The following is a 13,326-nucleotide window of genomic DNA, read 5'->3' as shown; positions in this document are numbered from 1 at the left end:
AAGCCAGATCCTCTGCAGGACAAACTCAGAGTCTCTCCAGGATTTTTCACCACTGAACTTGAAGGAATGGACTCCATCCTCTGACCTGTACAACCTGGATATATGGAAATAAAGGAACCATTGATGAGAATTACAAAGGTACTGACATTTAGACAGTAATATGATATGAAACCTAAGAAAGCAGGACCACTTACAGCACAGAGAGAGAACAAGAAGGAGGACAGTGAGTGTGTTCATCATCTTGAGTCTGCAAACACGAATGACAAAACCAGTCAGCAGGACTGAAATATAGAGCAGAGATCAGAGATTTGCATTAGTATAAAGAAGGAGGGACTTATCGGCCTTTTGATTGACTCAGCTCTATTCAGTTATAAGGGATTTTCACCAGTAATGGTTAGCAGGTAGTAGTGAGTTTTTGGGGTCTTACTTCACTGGGTTTCCAAGCAAGTCAAATTGGGCTTAAAGAAATGTCAGAAAAATACTCTGAAAAATGGTCACTGACTGGTTAGGGGGACGAGTCACTGGTTCCTTCCCACAATCTCCTGTACTTCTGTAGTGTTTTGTTTTGCCCTCGTCTTCTTTTTTGAGTCAGACAAAAAGCCACTGACTGACCAGAATGTTCAACATAGTTTATATTTCTATATTATTTGTTGCATTTGTGTCATGTTACAGATCACAGACCACATGATTTGTTTACACAACACCTGTTTGTGAACAGCTGTTTTAACTATTTAATATGTTTACTTGATTCTGTGTCATAATACCTTTATTTTGCTGTGTTGCACTAAATCACATCAAAACTCATCAAACTGTTCCTTTGCTCTAAATTTATAGAATTGAACTGCACTGGAACAGAGGAGAAAATTACATTGGATCAGGTTTTTTTTCTTTCATCTGTGTATGAGTGTCTCCTTTCTGGCTCTTAACCATTAGTACTTCTGCTCAAGCTCCAAGAGGTTTTCTTACAGCTTTTTCTGTCATTGAGACTAGCAGGATCCTGCAGCCAGAACCAGAGGCAGTGGAACAGAAAACATGTTGAGTTGAAAGTCATCTGATTGGAGATTATTTTCATCTATAGCTACCAGCATCAGATCAACTCCTTAAATCTGAATAACTTGATTTTCACAAATAAATCAATACCTGCTGTCACATTCTGTCAGATCTACTTTTTACATCAAACTCTCAGTTTGCATAAATCTAATTATTGAACAAGAGGAAGATATTTTTCCTGAAAGAGAAAACAGCAGTTTTGAAATATTTTGTGATTTTCAATGTAATGATGTTTAAAAGTAATTATTTTAGGTAATAGTTTCATCTGAAGTTGTCTTGTGTGTGTTGGTGTCACTGATCCTCTTCCGCCCCCTTCAGGCTGTCATAAAAATGTATTTCATGTAGTTTTTGTACAGCCTCTGTGTTCACGTTAACCACTGTGGCTGTGCAGCACAGTAATACACAGCAGAGTCCTCTGGCTTCAAGTTGGATAATCTCAAATGTGTCATGCTGTTACTGTCTTCTCTGCTGATTTCAATTCGTCCTCTCACACTGCTGGCATAGATGTTGCTGCTTTGCCTGGAGTATCCTAATCCCAGCCATTCCAGTCCTTTTCCTGCAGGTTGTCTGATCCAGGCCATAGCATAGCTGGTAAATGTGAAGCCAGATCCTCTGCAGGACAAACTCAGAGTCTCTCCAGGATTTTTCACCACTGAACTTGAAGGAATGGACTCCATCCTCTGACCTGTACAACCTGGTTATATGGAAATAAAGGAACCATTGATGAGATTTACAAAGGTACTGACATTTAGTCAGTAATATGATATGAAACATAAGAAAGCAGAATAACTTACAGCACAGAGAGAGAACAAGAAGGAGGACAGTGAGTGTGTTCATCATCTTGAGGCTGCAGACACTAATGACAAACCAGTCAGCAGGACTGAAATATAGAGCAGAGATCAGAGATTTGCATTAATATAGAGAAGGAGGGACTTATGGTAATTTTCTACCTCTTCTTGACTCAGCTCTACTCAGTTATAAGGGATTTTCACCAGTAACAGTTAGTAAGTAACATCTTTATTTTATACCCAATGTATTTTCAAAACCTGTAGATAGACTATTTTAGCAATAATATGTCATCCATAAAATGCTAAAAGACTGATTAATTAATTTGGGAAACAGCAGGAATTATCATTTAGCAGGAATAAGAAACCTTAATCCACGTGATCAAATAATCATATAATGTTACACTGAAATGTATTAAAGGACATCTTGTACTCTGCAGAGTTTCATGCTGTTTCATCAGTAGATTCACATTCATCAGAGCTTTTTTGGAGGAAACAAAGGTGATAATAAACTTGTTCTTTGAGGAATCATTATCATCCACAAAACCAATCTGCTGTTGTCTTTTTCTTGCTGTGTTGCTGTAATGTAAGAAAATTAACAAAACACCATTGGATGTTAAAAAGGCTCACAGCTGAGCAGGCCTTATTACAGAAATATCTTTTGTAAGCCATTCTCTCAGACTGTTTAGTGTACTTTAGTTTTAATTTAAACAGTTACAAAATACATTGTGGTCTAAGAGCGCCTCCTCTGGTTGATGAGATAATAAAAAGTGTTCAGGCTCAGAGAGGTTTTTGTACAGCTCTGCTGCTTGTTTGTGTCACTGTGTCTGTCTGGCGCAGTAATACACAGCAGAGTCTTCAGGCTGCATATTCTGTCCATTCAGAGTCACTGTTTTACTGGAAGAAATGAAGGTGATACTGAATTTGTTTTTAAGTGAATCTTTGAAGCTTGGGCTGCATCCATCACAGGAAGTGCCGATCCATTCCAATCCTTTTCCTGTTGGCTGTCTGATCCAGTGTGTCCAGTAACCGCCCACCGAATAAGACACCTGACAGTCGATGGTCAGACGCTGACCTGTCTGCACAGTAGCGGACGTCTGCTGTGTCAGCTGTTCACACTTCACACCTGCAGAGTAAAAAACGTTGAAACTGAACTGGTAATGAAATTGAACAGTGTGGTGTGATCATATCTGTTGTTTCTCCCTCAGTGAGACTCACAGGATGCAGCAGCCAGCAGCAGCAGCAGCAGAGCTACAGAGAACATGTTGGTGTTGAAGGTGATCAGATGGGAGTTTCTCTTCTTCTGCTGCTGACAACGTCAGATCACGTCTTTAAACCAGAGTGCTTTATTTGCATAATGACATCCAGCCACATAGTGCTCTGTCTACTTACTGTTTAAAATGTCTGTCACTCAGCAATAAGGGACGTCCATCCATCCATCCATATATCACATGTTAATCCCTAGCGGGGTCACAAGTGGTTCCTGTCTCCACCAGTCAACGGGCAAGAGGTGGGTTACACTGCGGACAGGTACAAGATGGGACAGTATGTCTGAAATTACAATGTTCACATTAAATTATTTTGATCACTATTGGGAAAGTGTTTGTTGTCTCCCTGTTATTCCTCCTGACTCTATTCTCTTCTTCCAGTAATTTTGAAAGCAAAATTACTGAAAATGAGTTTAAAAAAACACACACTCTGAAATATTTTATCAGAAAACATGTCTTATACTGGGAAAGTTAAATGACCTTTGAGATCAAGCTCTGATATTTATGGTAGTCATAATTATTTAGTACAGTTCTCTTCAGATTATAAGATCTGGCTTTTCATTGTACAGTTTAAGTAGAAATATATTGTTTTCAAATTATTTGATTACTTAAACGTGAGTTTTTTTGTAAGACATAATTTTAGTTCTTTTGTTAGTTTTATTTGGGGGGAAGCAGGGTTAGGAAGGTTCAAATGTAATAAAGCATTTGACTTTTTTAGGTGGTTTAAAGATCTAAACCCAATCTGCAACAAGGCAACAGTTGTATTATAAATATATTGCGTTTAACATCATGATAAAACTTTTTTATTATTATTTTTGTGTTGTTTCCTCCAGTAAGAAGAATATTTTAACAATTGATTTTGTTTCCATATTTGAGCTCTTATATATTTATGATAATGACACATTTATTCTTAATGCTAGATTGCAGTAAAATTAACCTTTCAAGCAGCTCAATTTTGAAATTGTCCTGAGAACATCCCAGTTTTTGAATTAAATGTTCTAAGAACATTTTGAATGTAAGCATCCAAATTATAGAAAATGTCTTCGCTGCTACAGAGCTTAATTATTTAGTGGTGTGATGGTACCACCTGTTGGGATTTTTGTGTCATGCAACTGAGGAGTTTTTGTTCAGCGTTTCTGCTTTTTGTGTCACTGTGGCTCTCGAACGCAGTAATAAATAGCCGAATCTCCAGCTGTCAGGCTGTTCATCTGCAGATACACCTGACTTCTGCTGTTGTCTCTGGAGATGGTGAACCTTCCTCTCACTGACTCAGAATAGTAGGTGCTATCACCATTACCATTGATAGCTGAGACCCACTCCAGTCCTTTTCCAGCTGCCTGTCTGACCCAAGCCTTCCAGTAATGGCTACCAAACCCAGAATATGTGCAGGTCAGTCTGTGAGACTCTCCAGGCCTTTTAACCACTGATTCAGACTGAGTCAGTGTTTGACCATCAGTTCCTGCAACAGTTTCATTATAAACCATGTTAACAAAAGAGCATTGTTATATCATAATGTAACATGTATTCATCAGGAAGCTATTTAAAGCTACCCTTTGTTCTTACCTGTCCAGTTAACTGATAGTATGAAAAAAAACACCACGACTTCAGATAAAATCATTTTTGAGGATGTCTGCGTCTGCTCAGCCTACTGACTGTTTCTCCAGGGTTTATTACTTAGACTCTCTATAAAAATATATGGAAGCAGATAGTTTGCATTAACTCCTCCCACTGGAAGTAAATTGAACTCATGTTAGAATGAATTTTACTTTTATGAATCAATTATCCAATTCATTATTTTAACATTCACTGTATTTTTACTGTTTTTAAAGCATTTAAGAAGCAAAATACAGGAATTTGTAGTCATCACCTTTTGACAGCAGGACTGTAGACAAAAAATACATTGTAGAAATTCAATCATTTCTCATTTTTTGGGATTTTGAAAATTTTGCATTGTTTTCATCTGTCCTGATCAACTAAAGAAAAAGAATAATAATTGATACTAATGAAATTGTTGTATTTGTCACCACGTGTTGATGCAGATTCTTCAATTCTGTAAAAAAGGAAAAAGGGGAACAAAGAAGAAGTGTTTCGTAACAAACATGTTGATAAAAACCCTGAAACCAGGAAATCACTCACCACAACAGGTTTAGCAGTGTGTTCAGTTAGATTGTCACTTGTACCATCTTTTTTGTTTCACACATGGTATTTTCTGAAGCCTCAGACGTTGCATTTGCCAGCCTCAAATCTCTTTGTAAACATGCATTTCACTTTTGGTTTGCTAAACACAACATACTAAGGAAAACACATTAAAACAAGATTAAATCTGTAAAAGCATGGTGCCTAAATGGATGCAAACTTCAAATTTGAGGCATTGCATGGTGCAGTGTTAAAGCAGGCATCCAATATAGAGACACTCCAGACCTCAGAGCAGCCGTCCTGAGTCCCGTCCTCGGTTCCTTTGTCGAATGTCTTTTCTCTGCCCACTTCCTGTCAGATTACTGTCGAATATCGACCACTAGTGTCAAACACTCCCTTTAAAAAAGCTTCCAAAGTTATTACTGTACAGATATTGGAGTGTAATAAAACCTTTTTGATATTAATAAAGAAATAATTGAAAAAAGCTTAAAACTGAGCAGATCAGCCCTTCAGATTGATCAGGTCCTCAAGTCTTTGTTCAGCATCTTTTTAGTGTGTCCCTGGTCCAACACACCTGAATCAAATGGCTGAAATACCTGCTCAAATCAACATTTTTTAGTTTCTATCATTTTGTTTTATTCCTTCATCAAAAACATACTTTGATTCGTTCAAGCATGTTTTGAGAAATCCTTGAGTCTCTCATGAAAACCAATCAGGGGGCCTAAATGGTTATTCTCAGAAGCTGCCACCTATTTCCATGAAGCTCCTTCTTGGAGCTGCTGTCTTCAGGTGAGCTTCCACCTCACAGAGCTCCTTTATCCCATAACATCCCCCACTCGGCTCCTCAGCAGCAATTAGCAAACACCTGATGGAACTGCGAGTTTGAGATCGTCATAAAAACTACTTCTCAGTCTAGCTCTGCTGAGAATGGCTGCAAATGGCACAATGAGAAGCACTGTTGAGATGACGCTCTCAAGTGTCAGAGGGAGAAAGAGATAGTTGCCTAATTTCAAGGTGTCAAATTGTAAAGTCAAATTTCTTTTAAATCACGTTTAATATATGCAGAATTTTTATAGCAACTGATGGTAACATAGTTGCCTTGCAAATAACTAAAACCACCTCTTTAACTATTTGAAAATTAATTTCAGTAGAAAATTATATAAATTTATTTAAATTTCTATACATACTTAATTAGTTTCCTAATGATTATGTTTACAAATATCAATATGGGCCTATTAACTTACTTTAAATGTAAACAATGATAAAATCGTTTTGAGCACTTCCTCTGGTAACTGTATCAGCAGGTGTTAAGACAATGAGGGGTTTTTGTTCGGCTCTGCTGCTTGTTTGTGTCACTGTGTCTAGTCTGGCACAGTAATACACAGCAGAGTCTCCAGGCTGCATATTCTGTCCGTTCAGAGTCACTGTGTTACTGGAAGTGTCTAAATCAATACTAAACTTGTTCTTCAGTGAATCTTTGTAGCTAGAGCCTCCAGTATATTTCATCCCGATCCACTCCAGTCCTTTCCCAGCAGGCTGTCTGATCCAAGCTGTCCAGTAGCCCAGAGAATAAGAGACCTGACAGCTGATGGTCAGACGTTGACCTGGCTGCACAGTCACAGAGCCTGGCTGTGTCAGCTGTTCACACTTCACACCTAGAGAGAAAAAAACATTAAAAATTGAACCACTTTTATTCAGTGTGATCAAGCTGTAAATGTTTCTTTTTCAGTGAGACTCACAGCATCCAGCAGCCAGCAGCAGCAGCAGCAGAGCTACAGAGAACATGGTGGTGGTGAAGATGATCTGATGGGAGTTTCTCTTCTTCTGCAGTCGGCAGCACTAATTAATGTCTATGTGTTTAATTTGCATAATAATGTACAAGCCAATCAGTACGTCTGCTACATATTGAGGGGAACTTTATCCATTTTGTTCCACCAGGATACAGAACCAGTGTGTCTGAACCAATAATGCTGATTTTCTTCTAAGAGAAGGGAAGTTAAACATTATATCAGTTTCCTTTGTCTGATTATGAACCCTAAATATTGTGGTTCTTTTTTCACAGGGAGGCTGGTTTTGTCAGCTGTTCATGCTTCACAAGACAATATTAAATTTAGGTTTACTAATTAAACAGTTATCAATATGTTATTTGTGATTGTGCTGTAAATGTCTGACTCAGGGAGACGTACAAGATCCAGCAGCAGCAGAGCTACAGAGAACAAGTTGAAGTTTATCTCATAANAATTCCTTGCAGATTATTTTCCAAGGATAAAAGTTTGCTGAGGTTCAATTCACTGAAGTCTGCCATTTCTATTGGGTAATGCTTTATTTCCGGCTTTTGCAATATTTTAAGTAATTAAAGCGTCATAATTTCAAGAAAAAAACTGTTAGGATATGTATGCAGTAGTTTCACAACTCATTAATTGCAGATGAAAATATAAAATTTTCATGGTTGTAAAAGTATGAATATTCATAAAAGTTTTAAGAAATATTTGCAAAATTCATTAAAGTTGATGCATGCTGTAATTGCTTTAGGAATTTTTTTGCACTGATCAGATTTCAAATCTTCAGTGGTCTCTGAGCTCCTCCTCTGGTGTGTTTTTCAAGTTCAGGCTGTGAGAAGTTTTTGTACGGCTCTGCTGCTGGTTTGTGTCACTGTGACTCTCTGGCACAGTAATATACAGCAGAGTCTCCAGGCTGCATATTCTGTCCGTTCAGAGTCACTGTTTTACTGGAAGTATCTAAATCAATACTAAACTTGTTCTTCAGTGAATCTTTGTAGTGTGAGTTTCCAGTATATTTCATCCCAATCCACTCCAGTCCTTTCCCAGCAGGCTGTCTGATCCAAGCTGTGTAGTAGCTGCCCAGATCATAAGAGACCTGACAGCTGATGGTCAGACGTTGTCCTGTCTGCACAGTCACAGAGGCTGGCTGTGTCAGCTGCTCACACTTCACACCTGAGATTGAAAAAAAATTAAACATTAAGGTGGCAGTGAGAATAAATTCAGTGCATTCATATGGTTTTAGTCTCAGTGAGACTTACAGGCTCCAGCAGCCAGCAGCAGCAGCAGCAAAGTGACAGAGAACATGTTGGTGATCTGATGGAGTTTCAAATGTGCTGCAGCTGCCAGCATCAAATCCTTTAACCAGAGCATGAAATTTGCATAATGACAAAGAGTCAGTGTGGGGAGTTTTTTCAGACATGTTAGCTACATGAAGCATTTGCCTGATCTTTCAGTCTGTATGAAGGGATGACTGTCATTGAATTTAGTGTTGATTTAAAAAATAATAATAATAATTGTCACCATATCATTAACAGAAACAATATTTTATTTTTTGTGTTTAACTCATTCTGACTCATTCTGAGAAGTGAAGTTACACCTTACATCAGTTTCCTTTGTCTGATAATGAACACTAAATATTGTGGTTCTTTTTTCACAAAGAGGCTGGTTTTGTCAGCTGTTTATGCTTCATATCTATGGAGGACAATATTAGATGTAGGTTTACTATTTAAATGGTTATTAGTATGTTTTTGTGATCCTGCTGTAAACATCTGACTCAGGGAGACTTAAAAGATCCAGCAGCTGCAGAGCTACAGAGAACATGTTGAAGTTTAGCTCATAAGAGTTTCTCTTCTTCTGCTGCTGACAGCATGACGTCTTTAAATGGGTTTGATTTGTGTAATGCATAGTTTTGACCAAACTTTGCGGGGAAATATATCTGTTCATTACAGCATTTGACAAAGTTATTCCTCGATTTTATGTAGTTATAAAATAAAATATTACAATATTAACATCAGCTTGTCTTTCAAGGAAAATACACATTACTTATTCTTAAATTAATTTCTCTTATAGATGGATAAAAGAGGTTGGCCTTGTCCGTTAACACTTCATACCTGTTGGGTGAAAATGTTACATTAAAATTTGAATGAGGAATAATCATCAGTAGCTATGTTTACATCCACGAAATCCATTGATCAGATTGAAATTTATTCTGATCCAAATGCATAATTTATTAGCAAAAGATTAATTCATCTGATCATGATGTCCATTTATATTCACCAGGCTTAACTTAGAATACAACCACTGACAAGCGTTTAATTGTAAAATTCCCCCCAATAAACAAAAGATGAAGTTTCTTCTGTCTGTGCTGAACATAAAAACAAATGCAGTGCTGATGTGTCAGCTTGACATATAGGGTTCACAAAATGACATGATCAGAACAAGTGTTTATTTCCTGATTTTCACCATGTAGAAACACCATTCCTATTATCACAATTTATTTAATCCTGAATCTCTTGCCGATTATTTTTCAAGGATGTAATTTTGCTAAGGTTTGATTCTCTGAGGACTTCTATCAGGTGATGCTTTACTTCTGGCTTTTATGTATCACTCACCATTCTCTCACCTTGTTTTCCAAACTACATGAAGAAAAGAATCAGACTAATTAAAGTTAAAAGTGAGACAAATAGATAATCTGCCCAATGCAAGATCACACAATTTGTATTTGTGATGGATGATCATTAAAACTGCCAGAAACAAATATGTATTGACTATTTTAACAGGTCATTAATTGCAGATGGTTGTAATGTTATGAATACTCATAAAAGCTCCACATTATTTGCAAAAATGTAAAAGGTGATAAATGCTGTAACTACTTTGGGAGGTTTTGCTCTGAATAAATTTTAAATCTTCAGTGGTCTATGAGCTCCTCCTCTGGTGTATTTTTCAAGTTCAGGCTGTGAGAAGTTTTTGTACAGCTCTGCTGCTTGTTTGTGTCACTGTGAGTCTCTGGCACAGTAATACACAGCAGAGTCTCCAGGCTGCATATTCTGTCCATTCAGAGTCACTGTTTTACTGGAAGTGTCTAAGTCAATACTGAATTTGTTCTTCAGTGAATCTTTGAAGTACACATTTCCAACACTATCTTTCATCCCGATCCACTCCAGTCCTTTCCCAGCAGGCTGTCTGATCCAAGCTGTCCAGTAGCTCAGATCATAAGAGACCTGACATCTGATGGTCAGACGTTGACCTGGCTGCACAGTCGCAGAGGCTGGCTGATTCAACTGTTCACACTTCACACCTGGGAATGAAATAAAGTAAACATTAAACTGACATTAAGAAGTCATATACTGGAATCATACATTTTTTCTCATTGAGACTCACAGGCTCCAGCAGCCAGCAGCAGCAGCAAAGCGACAGGGAGCATGTTGATGCTGAGTGTGATGGGAGTTTCTCTTGTGCTGTGGGTACAAGCATCAAATCGGTTCCTTTAACCTGAGCATTAAATTTGCATAATGACACAGAGTCAGTGGGATGTTGTTTTCAGACATGTTAGGTACATGATGTATTTCCAGCCTTTATTAATGTATGACTAATTGATTAGTGCTGATTTTAAATACATTTTGTCTTTGTATCATGAACAGAGAAAATGTTTCATTACCTTTGTGTAAATTATTCTGAAAATTGGAATTTTTCCTCTAGTGTAAGAAATAAAACATAAGAGAGGATTAACCTGATTGAATATAACACTGAAATATCATTCTGTGGTCTTTTTAATAGCAAAATGCCTTGAATAAATTATTTGTTTTACACTTCCGATCATTTTTCCTTTAACGTTTCAGATCGGCTATGTAAAGATGGTCATGAGCTTTCAGAGCTCATGTCCTATGATATTAATCTTGATTTATTTTCTGTTCAGTTAAATTCATGTAAGCTTCAACATGTATTTTTAACACTGAACAATATTTAAAATGCATTTTCTATTAAAGTCAATGAAGGAGAAGTAACATATTTATTTGTGGAAAACAAATAAAGCATTTGACTGTGTCTGGTGTCTTTTTCAATTAACAATGTGCTGTTTTTCTTCATTCTACTGAACTCCTGTGGTCTGACCTTCTTGAATTTATCTCAGTATTTGCTTGTCTATTGTATTTTCTTTTAATTGTAAATTATCTCAGCCTTTAAACACATCTTTTTTCTACCCAACAAAAACACTATTCCTACTTTATGTTACTTCAGATTGAATATACTATGCAACAGTAATCTACAACATTTGCAATTAATGTTACATTGGTGTTGTTTGGTGGCAGGATGACGAATACTATTTAAGCAAAGACTCACAGTTCAATAGTAAATTGATGAAAGATATAGTAAAAGCCAAATCTGACTTTTACCTAAAGTTTTATCAAATATTCACACAGGTGAAAAAAATTCAAGACTCTTATGAAAAAGTCATAGTTTATTTGTGGTCTTAAAGCGCCTCCTCTGGTCACTCATTAATATTACAACTCTTTGGGCTCTGAGGCGTTGAAAAATGTATCTGTTCAATAAATTAGGATATTATTGAGAACTTCATTTATTTCAGTAGCTCTATCACAAAGTTAAACACAATATATAGATTAATTGACTGATGCCTAAATGCCTTTTTGTTTCTCTTAATTATGATGATTTTCTGCTAACAGCTAATGAAAACATAACATCTAAGATTAGATTATTACATCAGACCAAAAAAGATTAATTAAAAATTATCATTTTTAAAACAAGCATGTTCCATACCTGTAAAACAGAATCACTGCACGTATATGGTAATTTATTGAATATGACTGTATGGTCAAGGGTCAGCAATTTAAAGAGGGTTGTGAACTTTTCGCATATCTTTTTTTATGTTCTAGTTGGCTTGCCAACACCTGTGGTACTAACACAGACAAAAATGTGTTTTCTAATCATTTCAAATAAGTGAGCTGTACTGAAATAAAACTTAAGAATAAAAATACATAACTTTTATCATGTTTGTGTGTTTGAGCTAAAATCTTTTTGTTCTTTTTCTCTTTTGGTGTCTGAAGAACAGAGAGATTGTTTGCACAAGCAGAGATTGAATTTTGGGAGATAGAGAACTGAGCGGCTTAAGTAGTGGTTTATCCTGGTTTTAAATGTTTTGTGAGGTCAGTCATTGGTTCACAGATCTTACAGAGGTTACTTTTAGAGGGGAGTTGGAGCATGCACAGGTGGCAGGCCAGGCAATGGCCAGGCTAAGGAGTTTCTGAACCTCATCCATTTTACTACACATTTTTCAGCTGTTTGCTGTGTTACCGTCAATGACATCTAGAGGCCCTCTTTATGTGAGAACTCTCTCTTGTGTTTCAGGTGAGATGTGTTGCAGCTAGTCAAGCACTCAATAAAGACCTCCATCCCAGATGTGTCCCCTTTTTTCCCTGGGCCTTGATGTCAAGTGAACTTGTCTGTCTGGTGTACACTTTTGACAACTTAGTGTGAGGAATTAAGAGAATAGCTAAGAAATTGTATTTTGTTCAGAGTAGAAGCTGCTCGTGTCATTTTTGCTCCACACCTTTTTCTCCTGTTTTTGTAGATCGTCTGGGAGATCAGCCTTAGTTTCTTTTAAGTTTACTTCAAGAAGTGATATTTTGTTTTACAGTTGACAGGGTTTTTTTTTATTTATTATTTTGGCCTCGAAGTCCTTGAAGCATAAAACTTCCCTGGGTGTTTTTGTTGTGTTTCTCTTGTCCTTGCTATTTCACTGAAGTTGCGAAATTTACTGTACTTTCTGCTGCCATCAACTGCATAGTGGGTTCTTGTGTTACAGCCAGTACCAGAAATGATCTTTTGCTGTCTTTGGGTGGAGTTGTAACAGATGAAGAGAGGAACTGATGCTGAACATGTGGTTCAGCATCTGCTGAACCACATGTTGATGGATTCCTGAAAACCAGGAAATCTCAAACCACAATAGCAGTATATTTGTACCTCTTTTGCCTCTAGCTCAGACATTCAGAGAAGGAAAGCAAGCTAATTTGTTCTTGTTCATCAAGATTTTAATAAAATTCATAATATATTTATGTATGATACTGAACGTATATTTTCTTCAAAAAATGTTATATTTTTTACATTATTTTAGTTTGCATTGTTTTTCTAAGATCTAAACTAAGTTAACACTTTCCGTTGACTGTACTGCTTTTAGAGCTAGTTGTTTGTGAGATTGTCACTTAAAAAGAAATTAAATGTATCAAGTTGCCTGATCTATAGCATATTCTTCTGAATTAGAATATGCTATAGATCTGTGTGAGAATAATACAT

The 13,326-nt window shown here is 36.8% G+C and overlaps 5 gene segments (V, D, J or C); all 5 read right to left on the bottom strand.

Annotated features, from left to right (window-relative positions):
• Window positions 1–2,619: 2,619 nt before the first annotated feature.
• LOC103132612 (Ig heavy chain V region XIG14-like) lies at window positions 2,620–3,155 on the bottom strand. The segment is given in 2 exon segments: window positions 2,620–2,961; window positions 3,054–3,155. Coding segments are annotated over 2 exon segments (354 nt in total).
• A 1,071-nt stretch (window positions 3,156–4,226) lies between these two features.
• Window positions 4,227–4,758, bottom strand: LOC107835179 (Ig heavy chain V-III region 23-like). The segment is given in 2 exon segments: window positions 4,227–4,562; window positions 4,667–4,758. Coding segments are annotated over 2 exon segments (366 nt in total).
• Window positions 4,759–5,147: 389 nt separating this feature from the next.
• LOC103132616 (Ig heavy chain V region 5A-like) lies at window positions 5,148–7,024 on the bottom strand. The segment is given in 3 exon segments: window positions 5,148–5,153; window positions 6,596–6,894; window positions 6,979–7,024. Coding segments are annotated over 3 exon segments (351 nt in total).
• Window positions 7,025–7,549: 525 nt separating this feature from the next.
• Window positions 7,550–8,360, bottom strand: LOC103132611 (Ig heavy chain V region XIG14-like). The segment is given in 2 exon segments: window positions 7,550–8,193; window positions 8,280–8,360. Coding segments are annotated over 2 exon segments (351 nt in total).
• Window positions 8,361–10,005: 1,645 nt separating this feature from the next.
• LOC103132615 (Ig heavy chain V region XIG14-like) lies at window positions 10,006–10,482 on the bottom strand. The segment is given in 2 exon segments: window positions 10,006–10,318; window positions 10,402–10,482. Coding segments are annotated over 2 exon segments (348 nt in total).
• Window positions 10,483–13,326: the final 2,844 nt, after the last annotated feature.

The sequence above is a fragment of the Poecilia formosa genome, unplaced genomic scaffold, assembly GCF_000485575.1.
Source record: "Poecilia formosa unplaced genomic scaffold, Poecilia_formosa-5.1.2 Scaffold1158, whole genome shotgun sequence".
Lineage (NCBI taxonomy): Eukaryota > Metazoa > Chordata > Actinopteri > Cyprinodontiformes > Poeciliidae > Poecilia > Poecilia formosa.
This window is presented reverse-complemented; position numbering and strand designations above follow the sequence as displayed.